This window comes from Tetrahymena thermophila (assembly GCF_000189635.1).
Source record: "Tetrahymena thermophila SB210 genomic scaffold scf_8254686, whole genome shotgun sequence".
In the NCBI taxonomy this organism is placed as follows: Eukaryota; Ciliophora; class Oligohymenophorea; order Hymenostomatida; family Tetrahymenidae; genus Tetrahymena; species Tetrahymena thermophila.
This window is the reverse complement of record NW_002476452.1, coordinates 495,319-514,973: the sequence shown is the minus strand read 5'-3', so window position 1 is coordinate 514,973 and position 19,655 is coordinate 495,319. Positions and strand designations below refer to the sequence as shown.

Below are 19,655 nucleotides of genomic sequence, written 5' to 3'. Positions count from 1 at the left end.
AAATAATTAAAATAAAAGCTAATTAACCATTTAAATTATTGGTAATAATTTATCAAAAAAATATTCTAGAAAAAAACATTTATAAAACAAATTTCTAAATACTTAATAAAATATAATTAAAATAGATATAGACAAACAGATTATTTTATCATTTTAATTTTCTATTACAAAGCTTTTCTAGCTTTTAGAAGAAATCTAGAATTATTAAAGAATGAAATATTATAAAATACAATTAGGTGTTAATGTTTAAAATGAATTTAAGTAATTTTTAAAATAAGACTACCTAGCTGTACCCTCGTCTATTTTATTGCAATTAATCCTGAGTTATTTAAATAGTTTTTGATATAAGATACTTATTAAAATAAAAGTAGTTAATTAGAATTAGATTCTGAATGGATAACCTAAATTAAAAGGAGAATATATGCCTTATATCTAAATAAGGTTAAAAGGTTTTTTTTAAAAAAGAATTAGCTAAACTAGCTGACTTGATTAGCCATTCTGAGTTGGAAGAAGATATTCCAGTTAGCGAAATATCTACTGAAGTTTTAGATAAAATAAGAGAATTTTGTGAAACTCATAATTACAATTCAGATACAATGACTTACTAATTCCCTTTTCTCTCAGCTAAACTAAAAGAAAATATAGATGAGAAATCTTATTAAGTTTTAAAAGAGTATGATATTGAAAATACCGAATTAAGAATCTAAAAATTATCACCACTTTTAGAGGCAGCGTTTTATTTAGGTTTTACTAAGTTGAAAAAAATAATTAATACATGCATCTAAGTAATATTTTATTGTGGACCCTCTGAAGAAGAGCAAGTGTAGTTTATGGAAAAATGGGGTCTTGATGATGAAGATCTAACAGAAGACATAAAACAAGAATGTAAAGAATAATTTAGCTAGTTAATAAAGGGATATTAACAGGGAATGAAATCAGAATTAGAAGTCTTATTTAAGCAGTATTAGGATGGAAAGAAGAAATGAGTTTACTTTAAATGAATAAACTAGATAAAAAAATAGTAAAAAGATGTTTAGAAAACAAGAAAGACTTACAATACAGTAAATTAATTAATGTTTAACCTGATAACAAGTAGAAAAGAACTTTAATTTCAATCTTGCATGAAAAACATTTACACCGGTTTCAATAAATAAAAGATGAAATTCATAAAAAATATAAACTGATTTCAAGCAAAATAATAAATAAATAAATAAATAAATTTAATTCCTAGTTATAATTTCATCTGCAACACTTTAACAAATATAATGGTTTAATCAAAATAGCTTTAAAATTATTCTTAAAATATTTTATTTTCTCTGTATTTATTTATATTATATCAATTAAGCAGTTAATTTATCAAAAATAAAATCATCAAATTATTTAGATTTTAAAAGTTAAGTTTTTTTTCAAAAAAGAGTATTTTAATAGCTATTTTTATTTTTCAAAAGCGAATTCATTCAATTTTAAATAATACATAAATAAATCTTCAATATAAAATTATTTCAATTTCCAAATCAATCTTAAAATAAGAAGCCTTTTTATTTATCAGATATTTACTTTGATTTAAGGATGAGGTTGGTTTGTTTTAAAATAAAAAATTTTTTGATTTAATTTTCACATTTAAATATTAGATAATAAAAGTTAAATAAATAAAAATATAATTGTTTAATTTTTTATAAATAAATAAATGTATTAATTTTAAAAAAAAAAGATTTCTGAGATTGTATTTATTTATTTAATTCTATTATTTTAAACTATTAAAATATATTTATAATTAAATACTTAAAATTTTATTTTTGAATTTAAGAATAAATATCATTTAGCTATTAAAAAACTAACAAAATAATGTTTTTTATTTAACAATGAAGAATGATAAATAATATAAATTTTTTATAAGGAATCTATCAAATATTTTTTTTGTTTCAATTAGAATAACTTTTCTTTATTTTTTTGTTAAAGTAATTAAGACTTACTTTATTTCTCATAGATTTTATTAAACCTGAATATTGCTTTAAGTTCAATTAAAACTATTTTTTTGAAAAAATTTTATTTTTAAAGCCAAGAAAGAGTTTATTGTAGAATAATTAGAATTGAATGCTCAAAATGACAAAATTTAGAATGGAAAGCAAAAGAAAATTAAATTCTAATTAAGTTTGGTTTAAGAAGGATAAATAAATTAATACTCATAATAATACAAATTAATTAGTGTGATACTTATAAATTTTTATCTTTGAAAGTAAAAATATCGTATTTTTGTCAGCAACCACAACAAAAATCTTAATTTATTTAGAAGCATTTGAGATTAAAGAAAAATTTAATTAAATTCACTAGAATTTTAAAAAGTAGGGAATATATACAAAATAAATAAATCATAAAATTTAGCAAATGGGAAAGCACGCTAAACCATCATACTAAAAGCTAAAACTTAATCCTATTAAGGCAGGAGCTAAGCCAGGATTTGAAGCTACTGCTAAAGAAAAGAATAAAAAGAAAAATAAAGGTATCAAGAAATCATATTTGCACATCAATCCAACAGATATCAAGTGTAAAGAAAAAAGAATAGAGATCCTATAAAAAAAGCAAAAGGAGTAAAAGAAACTTAAAAAAAAAGAGCGTAAGGAAAGAGTAGAAGAGCATAAATAAACTGGTTAAGAAAAATTATAAACAATTACCACAGATGATAAAAAAGAAGTAATTATTAAATATTTTTCAGATCTTTGAATAATTAATTCTACTCCAAGCATACTCACTAAATACTAAAAAAAAAATGAGCTTTTTAATACATTGTAAAATGCTCATTTTTTTTAAATTAAGAAATTAAATATTTGATGTAATCTATTACAAAATTTAATTGCCTGAGTAATCATATTTGAATGCAAAATTTTAATTTTTAAGCAAAAAATAATGAATGAGTAGAGTTTGTTTGCTTGAAATATATTAGCACTATATATTGCTTGTTTTTAACACTTTTATTTAACTAAAAAGATTGATGAAAACTTTGTTTTTGAAGATGATGAAAATGACCAAGAATTGTAAAATGATGAAAAGTTTGACGAATTCGCTAGTTATTTTGAGGGTGACTATGAACCTAAAGTTTTAATGACTACCAGCTAACGTCCTCACAGCGACTTATTCGATTTTATGAAGGAAATAAAAACAACATTCCCTAATTGTCATTACTATCCTCGTGGGGCTTTAACAGTAAAGGAAGTATGCGAATAGGCTCCACAAAAAGGATATACAGATGTCATGATTTGGAGAGAACATAAAAGAAAGGTAGCTGAACTCATTTTAATTCATCTTCCTAAAGGTCCAACTGCTGTATTTAAAGTTACCAGCGAAAAGCTTAATGAAGATATATATGGTCACGGTAGACCCACTGACCATTACCCAGAACTTATCCTTAATAATTTTAACACAAAGCTTGGTAGAAGAATCGGAAGATTTTTTGCAAGTTTATTCCCTTAAAAACCTGATTTTAAAGCTAGAACTGTAGTTACATTCCACAACTAGCGTGACTTTATATTCTTCAGACACCATCGTTATTAATTTTAAGAGATAGGAGAAGACCATAAAGAAGGTAACGAAAAAGTAGAATTATAAGAAATAGGTCCAAGATTTACACTTAAGCTTAAAAAAATGCAACTAGGTACATTCGATTATAACTTCGGTGATATTGAATTCGAAGCTAAAGATAAAATGTATGAATCAAGAAAACGTGTTTTTATATGAAAAAAATAAATAAATTTGTATTTTAAGTTAAAAAATATTATCATCCTTAAACATAAAACTCAAAATAAATTATATAATAACTTTAATAAACAAACTCTAATTTCTAAAATATTTTTAATCCATCTAAATATTACAATTTTCCACAATTTAAATACAAATTTTACAATCAAAAAGTTAAAAATTAAAATAAATTTGATACTTACGATTAATAAACTCTAATTTCTAAAATATTTTTTAATCATCTAAATATTATAATTTTCTTCAAATTAAATACAAATTTTACAATCAAAATGTTAAAAATTTGAATATAAAAAATAAATTTCTATTGCTATTTGATGAATCTTTGTTATTTATATTTTTTAAAATCCACTGACTAGTTTAATGTTTAATAATGAATAATTTAACTTTTTAGAAACATCAACTTTAAAATTATAGTGCGCTTATTTATTTTGCTAGAATTACTAAATAATTGTTTGATGCACTATTAATTCATTTATTTGTAAAATAAATGATTAATTTACAATATTTTTAAATATATTTACTTTATTTTATCAATCAAATATTTTAAACTTGTTTTAAATAATTTTAAATTAAGAGTTTTTTATATAAGTTAGTTTTGACAAATTAATTCTTGAAAATTAAAAAGTATACATACATTTTCATTTTAATAAATAAAAAATATTTGTAAAAATTATAATTAATCAGAATTAATATTGTTCAACATTTGTTTTAACGATTTTTATTATTTATTATTAAATCATTTATTTTAATTTTGCGAAAATAAATTGATTAAATTAATTTATTTATAAAAATCGAGTTAGCAAGTAAAGCCAGTCAGTTAATTAGTTAATAAATTTATTGGTTAAGTTGCTTATTTACTTATATGTAATTAAGCATATTGAAATGAATATACATTTTAATTTAGACATAAAATAATTTGATTAAAACTAAATTTAAAAAAAATCATTTTAATTCGTTTTATTCTTTGAGAGGCAAATTATTTGATATTGTATTCTTAAATATATTGTTTTTAAGAGAGAAGCTAATAATTATACTGATCAACCAGTAAATAGGAATAAATAAGAAGACGTAGTATTAAAACACCAGTTTTAGATTTTCTCTTAAAGTAGGAACATATAAAATTGGAGTAAGTACAGGAACCTTCAAGAAAATGTTAGCTGTTAATTAATTAGGTAAGTCAGTAGTGTCTGTATTAGTATCGCTTGGACCATAGGTTTAGATATAGTTAGCTCTTAGAGTCTCATTACGATTTTATATATCTTTTAAAAAATCAGTCAAACCCATATAATCTTAATTCGGAGGCAAAATAGGTACAGTGTAGTTATAATTGTTTCTTATTATTTATCTTTTTATTTTTAAAATTATTAAAATATAAATTCAAAATAAATATCTATTAATTAATTTATGCATAGCAAATAAATTACGAGGCTTATAAAGGATTCTTTTAAACAAATTATATGTCTCCGACTATATGAATTTTTTAATTATTTGTATTACTTCTACTAAGTCTTATGTGTAACGGAGCTTACATTTAAATACTAACCTTATCCTATTCAAATAAATTGAATATTTTACTATTTAAAAAAATCATCTTTTAAAAAACATACTCTTAAACTAACAGTTGTGAAGAAGTAAATTGAACATTCCATTGCTTTTGTTGTTGTATCTGCTACATTTGTAAATTAAATTTATGTGAATATGTTAAAAAATTCATATAGTCCATCTGAATTATTATCAACTCTTGTTACCTTTTAAAATATTTTGAAAAACATAACTACTGATTAGCTTATTATCTAAGAATAAGTAAACAAATACCTTGAACATAAATATTAAATTTTTTTGATCAAGACTAGTTCCTATCATCTTATCCAACATCTCTATGCTTGTTGATATATATTCTTAATTATTACTAAAGCATTACAACAAATGGTCACCTTAAAAATTTATTTAAGGTTCCTCAAAAGAAACTTTATGACCAAGCCAAAAATCTAGAGTAATTAAAATTTGAATTCATCAATATGTAAAATAAATAATTGATAAGATTACCATCTACAACAAATGCTAAAAAGAAAGGCACTACTAAAATGAAAAGATATAACAAGCCTGTAAAACACATGGTAGTTGACCAAAATCGCTTACATTTATAAAATTACTAAAGCTGTTCTGCAATTAAGTATACCATTTTCTTATCTAATTATCTATCTATATATGTATGTATTTATATCTATTTTATCTATTAATTTATCAAGTTTTAGTTTCAAAAAAGATATGTTATTAATAAACCTTTGTAATATTTTTAAATTATTAAATTAAAAAATCAAAAACAGAAATTGCATTTATATACTTATTGATGTTATATACATACAATTATCAATCAGTCAATTAATTATTTGATTGTATTTTAGTATTTAAATGTTTAGATGATTTTTATTAACTAAATAAATACAAAAAATATATTTATTACCAATAATTCAAATAAATAAAATTCTAATAATTTTCTTAGTTTATTTTATTAAATTAAATGAATAATAATATCTTAAAAAGACATAACCAAATAATGAGAATAAAAAAAAGTATTTAGAATTATAATTAATTTTATTTTGTTTTAGTTTTTTCAATAGCTTTAGAATAAAAAAAAGCATAACTAATAAATTTAAATTCATATTTTGCAATAAAAATATTTAGGAAATAATTTTCTTTTATTTATTATTTTCAAATACAATTCAAATTAATTTTTAAATTTAGTTAAAGGAGTAATGAATAGTTTTATAAAAAAAATTTTTATTTAATTTATTAAATTTAATTTTTGATTTTTCTTTGGAATGTTGAATAAGCGGGGTTATAAATTAAAATAAAATCAATTTTTAAATTATGGATAAAAATATATTTACTTATAAAGTTTTAAATAAAATAAAACACTATGCATTTATTTTTGTAATTAATTGTTTTTTAATTAAATAGTAAATTAAAATGGAATATTCTTTTTTTTTCAAAGATATTTATTTAAATAAAAAGACATTCGATTTATAGCCAATAATAAAGATAGATAAATAGATACATTATTCTTTTTATTTAATTAAAAAAAATTATTAAACTTTCTAAAATTTTTAGTTATTAAATAATCAGTCATGAGATCTTAAAAATTATTAGTAAAATATCTTTAAAATAGCTTTCAAAACTAGATCAAATATTAGAAATTCACTCAAAGACATAACTAATTAAGAGGATTCAATACTCTAGGTTTCAACTAATTTAATAAATTCCAATTCTGCAGTTAATAGAATGGCTAAACTTAAACAGTAGATAATGCTAGCCAAGAGCAACAACAATAATAATATCAAAAACCCAAATCAAAATATCAAATGGAATTAGAAAAGAGATATCCTAAAGAAAAAATACAAGAAGTTCAAGAAGCCCTAAAGAACTCAAAGTTGAATTTGTATGAATACCTTTTGAAAGTGAATAATTAAAGCAGCGAAAATTATGAGTATAAAAGTGATATTTTGATTAAAAATAATATTGATCATACACTTTTAAAGGGTTAACCTAAATAAATTATTTTTTTGACTACTCTTTGGTCTGGAGTAGGATATTTAGCTTCCTTAGCAAGTCCCTATCTCTCTATAATTCCTATGGTATTTGGTATAGGAGGATTTATTTCATTTTATTCTTCAAGAAGACTGGTTAATAAAACAATAGAAAGAATCGAATTCGTACCAAATGAAATCGAAAAAATCAGAATCTATTTATTAAAAAAAAATGAACCTATTCTTTGCAGAATTGACAACATTGAAGTTATTGATGTCAATGAAAATATTGAGCATCCTTACCTATCAGATAAAGTTTTTAGAGACTCTATGTAAGGCATCAGCTTATAAAAAGATATTTCTGTCACATTAAATGCAGAAGATTTGACTGGATAACAGTTTAATGCACTTAATCTATGTATTTTTGGAAACAAGGAATTGACTCAAGTTTCAAGCTACAATCTTTTGTAAACAGTGCTTGAAGGAGATATTATCAGATTGAATAAATTTAAAGTTAACAAAAAAGAAACTGTCAGTGATGATTTTATAGAAAAAATGCTTTCCGAAAAAAGCAACCAAGCCCTTTTAGAGAAAAAAAAGTAAGAACAAGAGCAAGTTAATTTAATTGATTAGCAAATATAATAAGAAATATCCAAATTCTCTAAAAAGAAAAACTGATTTTATTCATAGTATAATAAATAATCAATTATTTTTATATTTTTCATATCAAATGTAATTAATATATGTTCTATTGCGATTTCATAAAATGCTTATTATAAATTAATTTATTAATTTAAACATTTAAAAATTAAACTGTATAATATTTTTATTTATTAACAAGTTAAAGAAAGACTGTAAAAATAAAATTCAAACAAAGCTTGAGCAAAAATAAAATTGATCAAAGATGATAAATATAAAATATAATTACTTACTTTTAAATTTATTATTATTAATTAATTAAAAAAACAAGCTAATATCAAAATATTTAATAAAAATGACTATTTAAAGTATTAAAAAATAAATATCACTTTATTATTTTAAATATCCTCAATTATAAAATTAATTTATTTATTTATATATTAAATTTGATTTTTTTTTTCTATTTATTTATTCAAGAAAATGTGAATTATTTAATTAATTATTTATTTAGAGTATTTTCTTTAATATAAAAAGTTAATCCTCCTATCTAAACTGAAGATATGTAGGTCCTAAAATGTAACATAAAATATAAGTTACTCTGTTTATAGATGAATTTTATAATGAAAAAAAGTTAAATCTTTTGATAAAAACTATTGATCGTTTTTTTTTATAAGGGTGCGCAGTTTAGTTAGTTTTACTGTATTCATAATTTAATTTTTTTGCTTTTATAGATTTGTTATCAAGAAAAAATTGTTTTTCATTTTATACTTTCAGTAAGCTTAATCAATTTAAGGTATTAAATTGACAGAGATTGACAAGTATATTTTTTTTACTTGATAAATAAATTGTAATTCAAATTATTTTTAAGTAATATTAAAAAAAGAAAATAAATGTTATATCATATTTAGGAAGAACATTGAATTTCTATTAAAAGCTAAAAATTAAATTAAATCATTAAAAATTTAAGATATTAAAAGTAAGTTAAAAATAGCAATTTTCTTTTTTTAAGAAATTGGTTTTATTAAACAGTAGATTTTTATAATTAAGTTCTTGATTAAATTATTTCTCATAATAAACTTCTATAAGCTAAGATAGAAGCTATTTTTTGATTGTTTCTTCTGAAAACGCATATAGAATTAATAGTATTATTTAGAATTTAATAAATTTAGGTATATAAAATCATTAAAAATAGCACTAATAACCTATTTTGTTATATTGATACTGGAACTTAATTATTTTCTTGAATTTAGAAATTTTCTGTATTAAACGTTGCAAAGCATAATAGTAGATTTACAAATTTTTTTTACACTCCTGATTAAAACCTTCAGATTTATTTTTCTTCACAAAATATCAAAAGAAAATTTGACTGACTTATAATTGAAATTGTGATAAAAAAAAAACAAATAAACTAGAAGATAGATAGATAGCAAATTAAATATTATCTTAAAATAGGATTTTATAAATTAGCAAATTAGTGAAGAAATAACTATTTCTCTTAGCTCAATAGAAGTACATTTAGCAGTTTTAAGATAAACCATAAATTAAGATACATGAATGGTAATAAAATAAAACATTAATCTTTACAAAATCTTATTAAATATTCAAAAAACTCTCAAACTCCTCTTTTAAATGCTAAAAAATAAATTTAGCAGTCCATTTAGTAATTTGCCAAATATTAATCAAAATTAACTAACTCCTGGCTAAGTTTGGATTATCCTTCCAAAATAGCTGAAGTTAACAACTAGAAAAATTGATTGCTTTTGTTATGCTGATTAGTTTCTGCAATTAAATTCGAATTTATGCATTATTTTTTATATATTTTGCATTTTATTTTAATTCTTAATTTTTAATTCCTTTTTCTAATTTTCATAGAATCATAGTAAAAAAACTTTTAGCAATTGTAAATGTTAGAATAAAAGAGCTCTGAAAAGTAGCTTTAAAAGAGAGATAGTCTTTATTCAAGTGAGCCTAAAAAGAAAATAAACTTTTTGATTTAAGGAAACTAAAACAATGATTTACAGAGTATAATTAAAGATTTATTAGTAATCGATATTAATGATTATCCTTAAAATAGGTAATAACAGAGACACGGCATCTGTAAAGTAAAGCAAAGATTTTATAATAGAAAGCAAAAATAAAAGGAATAGTGGTCTTAAATTTTTTAAAATAGAAAAGCCTCATTCAAACCAAGTACAAAGTAAAAGAATACTTTTTATGTTATTCATTTCAATAGTGTATATAGTTATTATAAAGTTGCATTAATATTAAAAATAGATAGATATTTATTTATTAAAGCAAATTATTTATCTATAAATTTAGAAAATGAAGCAACTCAAAGCTAAGCAATATACTAAATAAGCAGATAGCTAAAGAATCCAATCGTAAGAACAAATAGTCTTATGAAGGATTTTTGTTATTTTTAAGATGCAGATAATGAAGAAGGAGTGAAACTCATGTATGATGAAAGTCTAGTAGAGTGGAAGAAGTTTTAAAATAGTAGGATAAATGAACCTACTAGACTTAAAAGAAAAAGCAACTAAGCTCCATAGCAAAACATATTTCTTTCTTTAGGCAAAAAAAAAAGAATATCGATAAAGGAAATATAAAAAGTAAAGGACGAATAACAATAATAGTAACTTTAAGCATAGCAGTAAGAAGAAAATTAAAAGATTATCCCTATGGCTATGAGAAGAAAGAGTTGCGAATGCTTATACTGCGGAAGGCTTAATTCTAAACAATTATAACTGCAAGACTTACCTTTTATCCCGAAATAGCATAAAAAGCAATATGATATCATTTATAGGACGTCTTTAATTCTAGCTGTTCCATTAAGAAAGCTACAAAAACCTTCTCCTCCTGATTCTCCTAAGAAAGTTTCAAAATCTTAAACTAACATAACTTCAGCAAATGGATAGAGAAAAAGTTTTTAATATACAGAGAAAGTAGAAAAGATATAATAAAAGAGTAAATTAGGATAAGCTTAAAATAAAATCGATATTCAAATTAATTTATCTCCAAACACTTCAATTGAAAGGATTGAAGATAATAATTTAGATGTAATTTTTTAATATTAGCCATTCATTTATTTATTAAGTTTAATTATTAATTAATTAATTTTATTCAATGAGTGATTAACAACCACTTGTTTACTTATAGAAATCTTTTGATAATATTTAGCTCTTTTGTAAATAAATAATTATTTATTTATAGTCACTAAATAATATTTTAATTACTAAATTACTTGAAAATTTATTGGGATTATACTAAATTGTTTTATTTTATTAACAGAATAAATAATCTTTCAGAAATCTCAAATGGGAAGATAGAGTTAGCGAGACTTCCATTGAAGAAAATCCAACAAATTAAAAATTGAGACACAAGACTGTTTTGGTAAGAAAAAATTCTAAGTTTGAACCTTCTCATAGTCCTTAGGGAAGCTAAAAAAAGATTAAAGTAGAGGGAGTTTTAGAAAAATCAGTAAAAGAAAAAAGCAAGTGTATGAAAGCAATGATGAACTTTTTAAAAAAAATAATTGATAAGGTATAAAAAGAGGAGTTATAGAAAATAAATAAAGATTTAGAAAATAATGAATAAAAATCAGATAGAAATAAAGATAAAGCTCTCAATATAGAAAACTAATTAATGGTAAAAAGCGAAAATAGCAACAATATTTAAGGATAAGATTCTTAAGATATTTTAAATAATCAAGAGACAGATATTTAAGATTCACAGTACAATAAAAAAAATTCACTTTTAAATACATAAAATACTTTGCCTAGGGAGTTTTAGAGAAAAAAAAGTAGTGTTGGTGATCTGTTTAAACCAAGGAATATGAAGGTTTCTAGTAACTCTCATACAGATATTATTTAAATTTATTAGAGAAGTGAAAAAGAAGTTATACAATAAATGGAAACTCTAAGCTAATTTAGAGATCGCTATCTTAAGTAATTTTCCATCTCTAAAGTTTATAATAACAAAAAATCTAAGAAAAATAAATCTGTAAATGAAAGAAATCTTGAAACTAAATCAAGCTAGACTAAAAGAGATTTCCAGCTTGGAAATCATGCTTCGGGTAAAGATGAGTAAAGAAAAAAAATGGATAGTTTAATTGATCAATTAATGGTATTTTCCGAGAACCATACTCCTTTGCTGCAGTCTCCATATTATGCAGAAATAAAAAGTGAGGAGCAGATCTTTGATAAGCAGTATAACAAAAAAAACTTTTATCAAAAAGTGTTCACTTAAAATTTAATATTAGAAGATAATCATTATTTTAATCCTTCTTAAACTACAAGAAGTTTTTATGCAGTCAATAATAACAATAATAATAATGTAAACTCTAATTTCACTCTTTTAAATGTCCCTACAGTAAACACTTTTACAGTGTTAAATCAATCATCCTCTCCTTTACCTTCGAAACCACAAACTTCTTCTTCAAACAAAAAGAAACATATTATTTTTGCATAAAGTATTTAAGAGAATAAAAGTGGTGCCTTGAATGGATTTAAGTATTCAAGTGGAAAGAGAACCCTTTCATCAAGTGATTTATTATAATAGAATAAATCAGCAAAGTTTAATTCTTATTTACAACCTCTTTCTAGTCAAAAGCTCTTTTCATCTTCAAATTTTTTATCTCCTCCACTTTAGAATAATTATTAGCTCAATGGTAATACTCAATAACCTTAATAGCAATAAAATAGCAAAAAAATAGCTATAGGGATGAATGGGAGAAAGAGTTACAATATTTTGAATTAACATTCTCCAAAAAAACCATATCAAGTATCAACAGCAAGATTTGCAAGTTTTTAGTCAACTTTTTTTCCAAAAAAATCAGAAATTAATTCCACTAATGCTTTAGACAATCATACTACAATAAAAAGTTTTAAAGAACTTGACTTACTTTTAGAAGCTCCGACTGTTTCTTAGTAAGCAAGTAGCAAATAAAATTCTTTAAATTCAACTCTTTACAAAAAAGGTTCAAAACCATAAGCAAAAATTGCTGCTATTACTTAATAAGGTAAAGATATTCATCAAAACTTCAGTTACAAAGTAAATTAAAGTCATAGTTAACCAACATCCTCCTAAGAAAATACTATTGTCATATAAAATGAACCAGTATTAAAAAATAGCTCTATTGCTAAAGAAAACCAAGTATTAAGCTTGAATAATATTAATAATATTGAAAATAGCAGCTAAGCAGTTGCTGAGTGATATAAAATTATTTGAATTTAATTTTAATCTTAAAACTCTATTTGACTTTAATAGACTTGTATTTTATCATACTAAATTAAATTTTGAAAAAATAAATAAAAGTATCTATGTTTTATTTAAATTTTATTTATATTTATTTTCTTTTTTGTATTTTAATTAAACTGTACAAAAAATAATTTTATTTTTTTATGAAATGTGTGTGAAGGATTTTAACAACCTTTTGGAAATTTTTATTTTTTTAAAAAATTACCTTTTTTAACTTCAAAATTTTTTTTTCTCAAAGAATTTTTTATTTTTTAAATTATCAACTCTAATATATGTATATAAACATGATAATTAGTTATTCAATTGTATTTATAAGATAAAATAAATAATAATTTTAAAGATATTTATTATATTTGTTTATTTAATATTTATATATGTATTATAAATAAAGTAGTAAATAATTAAAATTTATTAAATAACTTCATAAATGTTTGAAAAAATGATTAAATTAGTAAATTATTTTAATGTGTGAATAGAATAAACATATAATAAAGAGATATCTATGTATGTATACAAATATGATAATTAGTTAATTAATTAATTTATTGATTTTAGTTATAAGAAATTTCTCTAATAAATAATTATGATAAGAATTGTTTAACTTTACTAACTTTTCCTCACTTTTCAAAGAAAAAAATCAAAGGAATAGTTTTGTTTATTTTTTATTACTTGATATTCAAGCAAGCATTTAATTATATTTTTTATGTATGTATTTATTTATATTATAGCTTTTTAAGTAGATGTGGATTTATTTTATTTTCTTAAAAAGATTTAACTGAATAATGAATGAATGAATTAATTATTGTTTATTTATTTTTTAATAAATTTTTCATCAATTATAATCTATAGTATGGTTATGCATGTAATAGTTAGAATTATCTTAAAGCATATCAAAATCACTTTTTGTTAAAACTTGGGAATTTCTATTTTTTTAAATTTCATTTTAATTAATTAAATTAATTATTTTGAATTAAAATATTTATTTTTACCTTTTCTTCGACAAATCTATTTTAAGATGCTTTGACTGAACTCCTTATCTTAATTGTGCATTTCCATGAAGGGATTATATTTAATTTTTGTTGTTCAGTTAGTTTTATATGACCACATCATAGTTTCTATATTTTTTTATAAATATCAAAAGCTTTACTAGATTTAGTAAGTTCAAAAAGAAAAAAAAAGAATCAAAACATTTTTTTGATTGAAAAGTAAATAACTTACTAGTTATGTGAGGTAGAAGATGTGCGAGGGTTGTTTTCTTTATTTATGTTCTTTTCATTCCAAGATTTTAAGAATGATGTTGGGCTTTGAGGCATCATTTTTTTATCAACCTTATACAAATTGCTAGATTAACTTACATTCTGGTGAGGATTGTACATAAATTATTCTTAATTTAAGTATTATTACTGCTACTGTTATTGTTATTGGAAGTTATATTATTGTTATTGTTATTACTACTATTAAATGAGTTATTGAGAGATGAACTATTACTATTATTATTGCTATTACTACTATTGTTGTTGTTACATTTGTTGGTGAGAATTGACAATGTTTCCATCAACTATCGAGTTTAATATACTCTTTAAATCATCATTATTATTACTAAGAGTGTTATGATGACCGCTTGCTCCTACTACCATTCCTTTTTGTTGTTAGATGCTTCCTTGACTGATTTACTTCATTTCAACGTTCTTGTCGATTTCTAAGAAATTCTTATAAGGTTTAGAGTTTCTAACCAAGTCCATCTTAGCGAGATCTCTCACATATTATTATAGAGCTTTACGACGGTCTTCTATAACTGTTGGGCGCTTGCTGTAGAAGACATTGTTGATATCTGTTGATGAATTTATAATAGCAAGACTAGAATCTGGGAATTTTAAACCTGGGAATGTACTCATAAGTTGTTAGTGCAATTCACAAAAGTTTTTATATTTTCTTGCTACTTCCCATTTAATATTTTGATAGCTCAATTATATCAAATACTCAGTATAGGGCTATATATATTTAAATTAAAATTTGTTAATTTCACTTATCAAAAAAGAATTAATTTATTGAATTACTTTGTTATCAGGAGATTCTCTGACCATTGTTTAATTAATTGATATTATGAGGTAGTTAGGATCTAAGTTTAAGAAATTTGCTGGAATAGTGTTGTAAGGCATATTTGACATTACAGGAACATTAACAGCAGAGCCAGAAAGATTAATTGAAGTATTTCCTACATTATTCTTTTGAATGCAACTATTGACATGATTCAAGAAAATATTGTTGGCAATAAATTTAGAACAATGAGTACATTGTAAAGCTGAGCTGTTTTTAAACATTTTTTTATATTGCTTTAATTTTTCATTCTTCTCTTCTAACAATTTGCATCTCTATTCTATCTTATCCATGGCTGCTGAGAGATTTCTATTTGTTTCAACGAGTTCGTTATTACTTTCTTAGTCATCTTTATTCATACCCTCTATTAATGTTGATAAAAATATATTAAAAACATCTTTGGAAATTAATAAATTGATTACATTGCAAAGCTATTAACAAAGCATCGTGAAGCTTTTTATTTTCTTCGAGTTAATTTTTGTAGAAACTGACTTGGTTTTCAAGATAAGTCTTTTCTATAATAAATTCAGAGTGTTATTTGATAATATCTCTCTTTTTATCGGTTTCAGAAGTAATTTCTTCAACCTTCTTTTCGAATTCATTTTTCACATAAACTAGCTCTCTGTTACTTTTGTCTATTTACTCATCGATTTGGTGTTTAAGACGCTATAATTTGTAAATTGATATATCCTTAATAAAAATATTAAACAAAATATATTAATTAATATACGTCTATGGTTGAAAGATGGCTAGTGTTGTCTGATCTAAGCTTTCTATTTTCATTTTCAAGATGATTGATCTTTTCCCTGAGAGATTTATTTTCTCTTTGATTGAATTGAGATTCTTGTTCAAGCAATGCTACTTACTTTTCAAAACTTGCTGCTTTCTTAATACCATCTGTTCTATGTTATTCGAGAGATATTTCAAGTTCTTTTATTCTTTTGACAGTTTCCTTTTCTTTTTGTAAAGACTCTTCCTTGTAAGTTGTTTTATATAACTGATATGATTTTTACAATTTTTCATTTTCCTCTTGTAGCATTTACATTTTTTGTTGATGAATGCTTTCATTAGCTTTCAACGTTGCTACGTCCCTTTCAAGTAAATTAATTTTATCTACATAGCGTCTTCTTTCACTTTCGAATTCGTCTTTCTTATTTTTTAAATCATTTTCTGTAATTGCTAAGATGTTTTCAATTTGCTTGAGTTGCTTATAGTGCTCTCTTTCCTACTTTTTATTAACCTTTTCAGCAGCTAATTTGTGAAGTCTTTCAGATATTTCAGTGAAAAACTTTTCAGCTACCAAGTCCTTCTAAGGAACTTATTTTTCAAATTCCTCCTTAAATTTAAGTAAATCAGCTTGAAAATCTAAAAAGTTATTGTATTCCTCATTATTTAATTTTTTTTCTATCTTAGTCACTTGCTCGTTGCACATTTCAGCATATTTTCTCTTTTTAATTAAATTTGAAAAATAATTTATTTAAAATTTTTATTTTTTGCTTTTTTACTTTCCATTAAAGTTTATTTTATTTTTTAAAATCACGAAACTTCTCAGTAAGTTATTCATCAATCTATTAGTAATACTCCTGCAAGTCTTCTTCTTCACCAAGAGCATTTTTTTTGAGTACTTTTTTCATTTCTTATCTAGCCTATAATAAATTAATTATTTTTAAATTTGAATTTTAACATGAAAATTAAAAAAAAAAATTTTAATTTCTATTAAAAAATTTTATACGTTTTCTTTAATAGTTTCAATTTTGTTAGGATCAACTGTATCCATTTGTAGTTCCTAAATAATAGTATCTAATTTCTAAACAGATTTATCAAAAGCCTTAATGGTTTCACTCTTCTTAACATAAGTCCAAGCATTTTCAATGTTAGGAAGACTGCCTTTATTAATAGCTTCACAGTAAGCCTTACAAATTTCAACTAACATTTAACCATTTAAGCTTCTTCCGCAAAGCATTTTTGGCTTAACCTTTTTGAAGATCTTCTTTCTTAATTGGAGGATTTATTCAACAAATTCAGGTCTAAGGTCTTCGTTGCTCATTTAATTCAAACTTTTAATTAAAATATATTTTAATAAATGAATTCATAATTTTCAAAAGAAACTTTAAAAATCTCAATTTTTAGATTAATTTTAGCTAAACTTAAACTAAAAGGGTAAATTTTTCTTTATTTCTAAATATAATTCAAGCATCTGTAGAATCTTCATAATACATTTTACAATAAATATTGCATTTTAAAATGTTTATGAAAATTTTGAGTGATATATTTAAATGAGAAATTAATATTTTCTTTGCTTTAGTGGATAAAGTATCTGTAAATAAATGATGTATCTATCTATCTATATTTAAATTGTCAGATTTTTAACGCAATAAAGCAGCAAACAATCAAATATTCAAACAACTATCTTCCTTACGTTTGAAAGTGTTTTGAATTATCAAGTTTTTAAAATTAATCAAAGTTAATTAAAAATTAAATTTGCTTTTTCATTTAATTCAATACTTTTAAAGATCTTTTTCTGACTCCACTGGTCTCACAAGAGTGCAACAATCTCTTTCTTTAAAGAAATGTTTCATCAATCTACGGATCCTATTCTTGCTTTCTATAGCATCAGACACACCCTTTTATAATTCTAAGGCCTTTTCAAGATAATCCTTCTATGAAATTTTGTTTCCCATTTAGTCAACAATTTAAAGAGCAAAGTCTCTAATAACCCATAAAAATGAAGGAAAATAATTGGCAGGGTCTTCTTGTTAAGAATCATTATTTTTAGATTTAATTTAAATATCTTTAGCCAAATTAATAATAAGCGATAAATTATTCAAAGCATTTTCATCAATGCTCCCCTAAGAGTTATAAATGAAATATGAGGATAGCAATAAACTAAACAAGAAAATACGGGAATCATGATTCAAATTTTCATCCATTCCACCAAAACCTTCAGTATCTATCAATAAAATATCCATATTTTCATCCTCTATACTTTTTAGCTCCTTTTTCCAAAGCCAGAGACCCTATTAAAATAAAAATTATTTTCACCATTTTGTTTTATTTACATCATTTAAATTCTAAACAACAAAAATGCATCAAATTAAACTGAAATATTGATTCAAAGCAATATTAAAAATCAATAAAATTTTTGAAGTTATGAAATGAATGAATTTATGCTACATACCTTTGTGCAAGGATTAATTGTAGGACCTACTTAAAATCCCTATTCATCTTTTTATCTATCCAAGAGTACTCTATTTACGAAGAAACTCTTTCCTGTACGATACTTTCCTACAATAGAAATTAAACCAAGTTTTCTATCCTATGCGAGACTATTTAAATAGTTTTCTGCATCTTTGTTTAATTGAAATCCTTCTTTTTAGTCATAAACTATAAAAGGGATTGCCTCTGCACTTTTATTTTATTTCATCCTATTTTTTGCGCTTATAACTTCTATCTAGAAAACTGTCTGTATGTATGAGCTTTTTTGCTTATTTTTCTTTGATTATAGATTGAATGTTAATTTGTTTGATTGTTTGTTAATTAGTGAATATATCTATAAATTAGTTTTTAATTTATATAGCAAGTGATTTATATTAATTTTTACTATTTAATTTATTATGAATTTTTTCTAATTTTTTATATTAATATATCACTTTCAAACCTGCTTTAATCAAATTATTTGTATGTATTTATGTGTGTATGTATATATGTATGTTTATATATATAAAAATATAAATATTGCCAGTATGTTTGTTTATTCTTCTCTTTTAATTTTCAAAAGATTTATTTGTTATTTTCCTTTAATTCTTCTTTTTTGCTTTTGATTTTTTGAAAAATGAAGAAAAATATATATATATATATTTGCATGCAAAAATAAAGATAGAATAAAAAACCTACAAAGGTAAGTAATTTGATTTTTTATACATTTCAAATATTAAGGAAAAAGACTTGTTTATCAATTCCATAACTCAAGCAATTATTTTAAAACTCAAACTTGAAATATATAAAAAAAAACATAGATAGATAAATAGATACACAATCCAAATATATCAACGGTAAAAATTCAAATTCTTAAACAATCCTTTAAATTTAATTTAATTAAAGTGAAAGCAATTTATTTTCAAATATTTAGTTTGTATAAAAATTTTTATAAAACATATAAATTGTTTGCGTTTGTAGGATTATTATTGTATGAATTTAATAGAAAGCTTTACTTAATTTTAATTTGAAAAAACTTAATAGTTTTATAATTAAATTTATTTACATATAATTTTGTTGTTTATTATAAGAAATTAATTAAAAGGGTTGAATCAATTTAATTTTATCAATAAATTTTATTAACTATTTCAATTTTAGTACTCTATCTATATTTTAATTACTTCTCTT

The 19,655-nt window shown here is 22.4% G+C and overlaps 6 protein-coding genes across 6 annotated transcripts; 4 read left to right on the top strand and 2 right to left on the bottom strand. All coding sequences in view use genetic code 6, as the record gives it.

The window, feature by feature from the left end:
- Positions 1 to 392: 392 nt before the first annotated feature.
- TTHERM_000452041 (hypothetical protein) lies at positions 393 to 986 on the top strand (the record flags this gene model as incomplete). Its single annotated transcript, XM_012796948.1, has 1 exon — positions 393 to 986. One exon carries the CDS (start codon positions 393 to 395, stop codon positions 984 to 986), a length of 594 nt encoding a protein of 197 aa, XP_012652402.1.
- Positions 987 to 2,385: 1,399 nt separating this feature from the next.
- Positions 2,386 to 3,732, top strand: TTHERM_000452030 (ribosome production factor 1; the record flags this gene model as incomplete). Its single annotated transcript, XM_012796947.1, has 2 exons — positions 2,386 to 2,691; positions 2,986 to 3,732. 2 exons carry the CDS (start codon positions 2,386 to 2,388, stop codon positions 3,730 to 3,732), a joined length of 1,053 nt encoding a protein of 350 aa, XP_012652401.1.
- Positions 3,733 to 4,695: 963 nt separating this feature from the next.
- Positions 4,696 to 5,935, bottom strand: TTHERM_00452020 (transmembrane protein, putative; the record flags this gene model as incomplete). Its single annotated transcript, XM_001013399.3, has 5 exons — positions 4,696 to 5,098; positions 5,178 to 5,302; positions 5,361 to 5,501; positions 5,569 to 5,741; positions 5,800 to 5,935. The coding sequence occupies 5 exons, from the start codon at positions 5,933 to 5,935 to the stop codon at positions 4,696 to 4,698; spliced, it is 978 nt and encodes a 325-aa protein (XP_001013399.3).
- Positions 5,936 to 6,881: 946 nt separating this feature from the next.
- TTHERM_000452019 (transmembrane protein, putative) lies at positions 6,882 to 7,958 on the top strand (the record flags this gene model as incomplete). Its single annotated transcript, XM_012796946.1, has 1 exon — positions 6,882 to 7,958. One exon carries the CDS (start codon positions 6,882 to 6,884, stop codon positions 7,956 to 7,958), a length of 1,077 nt encoding a protein of 358 aa, XP_012652400.1.
- Positions 7,959 to 9,469: 1,511 nt separating this feature from the next.
- On the top strand, positions 9,470 to 13,130 carry TTHERM_00452010 (hypothetical protein; the record flags this gene model as incomplete). Its single annotated transcript, XM_001013398.2, has 5 exons — positions 9,470 to 9,476; positions 9,792 to 9,941; positions 9,994 to 10,116; positions 10,239 to 10,975; positions 11,208 to 13,130. The coding sequence occupies 5 exons, from the start codon at positions 9,470 to 9,472 to the stop codon at positions 13,128 to 13,130; spliced, it is 2,940 nt and encodes a 979-aa protein (XP_001013398.2).
- An 877-nt stretch (positions 13,131 to 14,007) lies between these two features.
- Positions 14,008 to 18,696, bottom strand: TTHERM_00452000 (amine-terminal domain guanylate-binding protein; the record flags this gene model as incomplete). The annotated part of the gene is made up of 10 exons (XM_001013397.1): positions 14,008 to 14,098; positions 14,165 to 14,290; positions 14,394 to 15,166; positions 15,233 to 15,636; positions 15,695 to 15,938; positions 16,003 to 16,719; positions 16,778 to 16,918; positions 17,005 to 17,329; positions 17,778 to 18,289; positions 18,451 to 18,696. The coding sequence occupies 10 exons, from the start codon at positions 18,694 to 18,696 to the stop codon at positions 14,008 to 14,010; spliced, it is 3,579 nt and encodes a 1,192-aa protein (XP_001013397.1).
- Between the last annotated feature and the right edge of the window lie 959 nt (positions 18,697 to 19,655).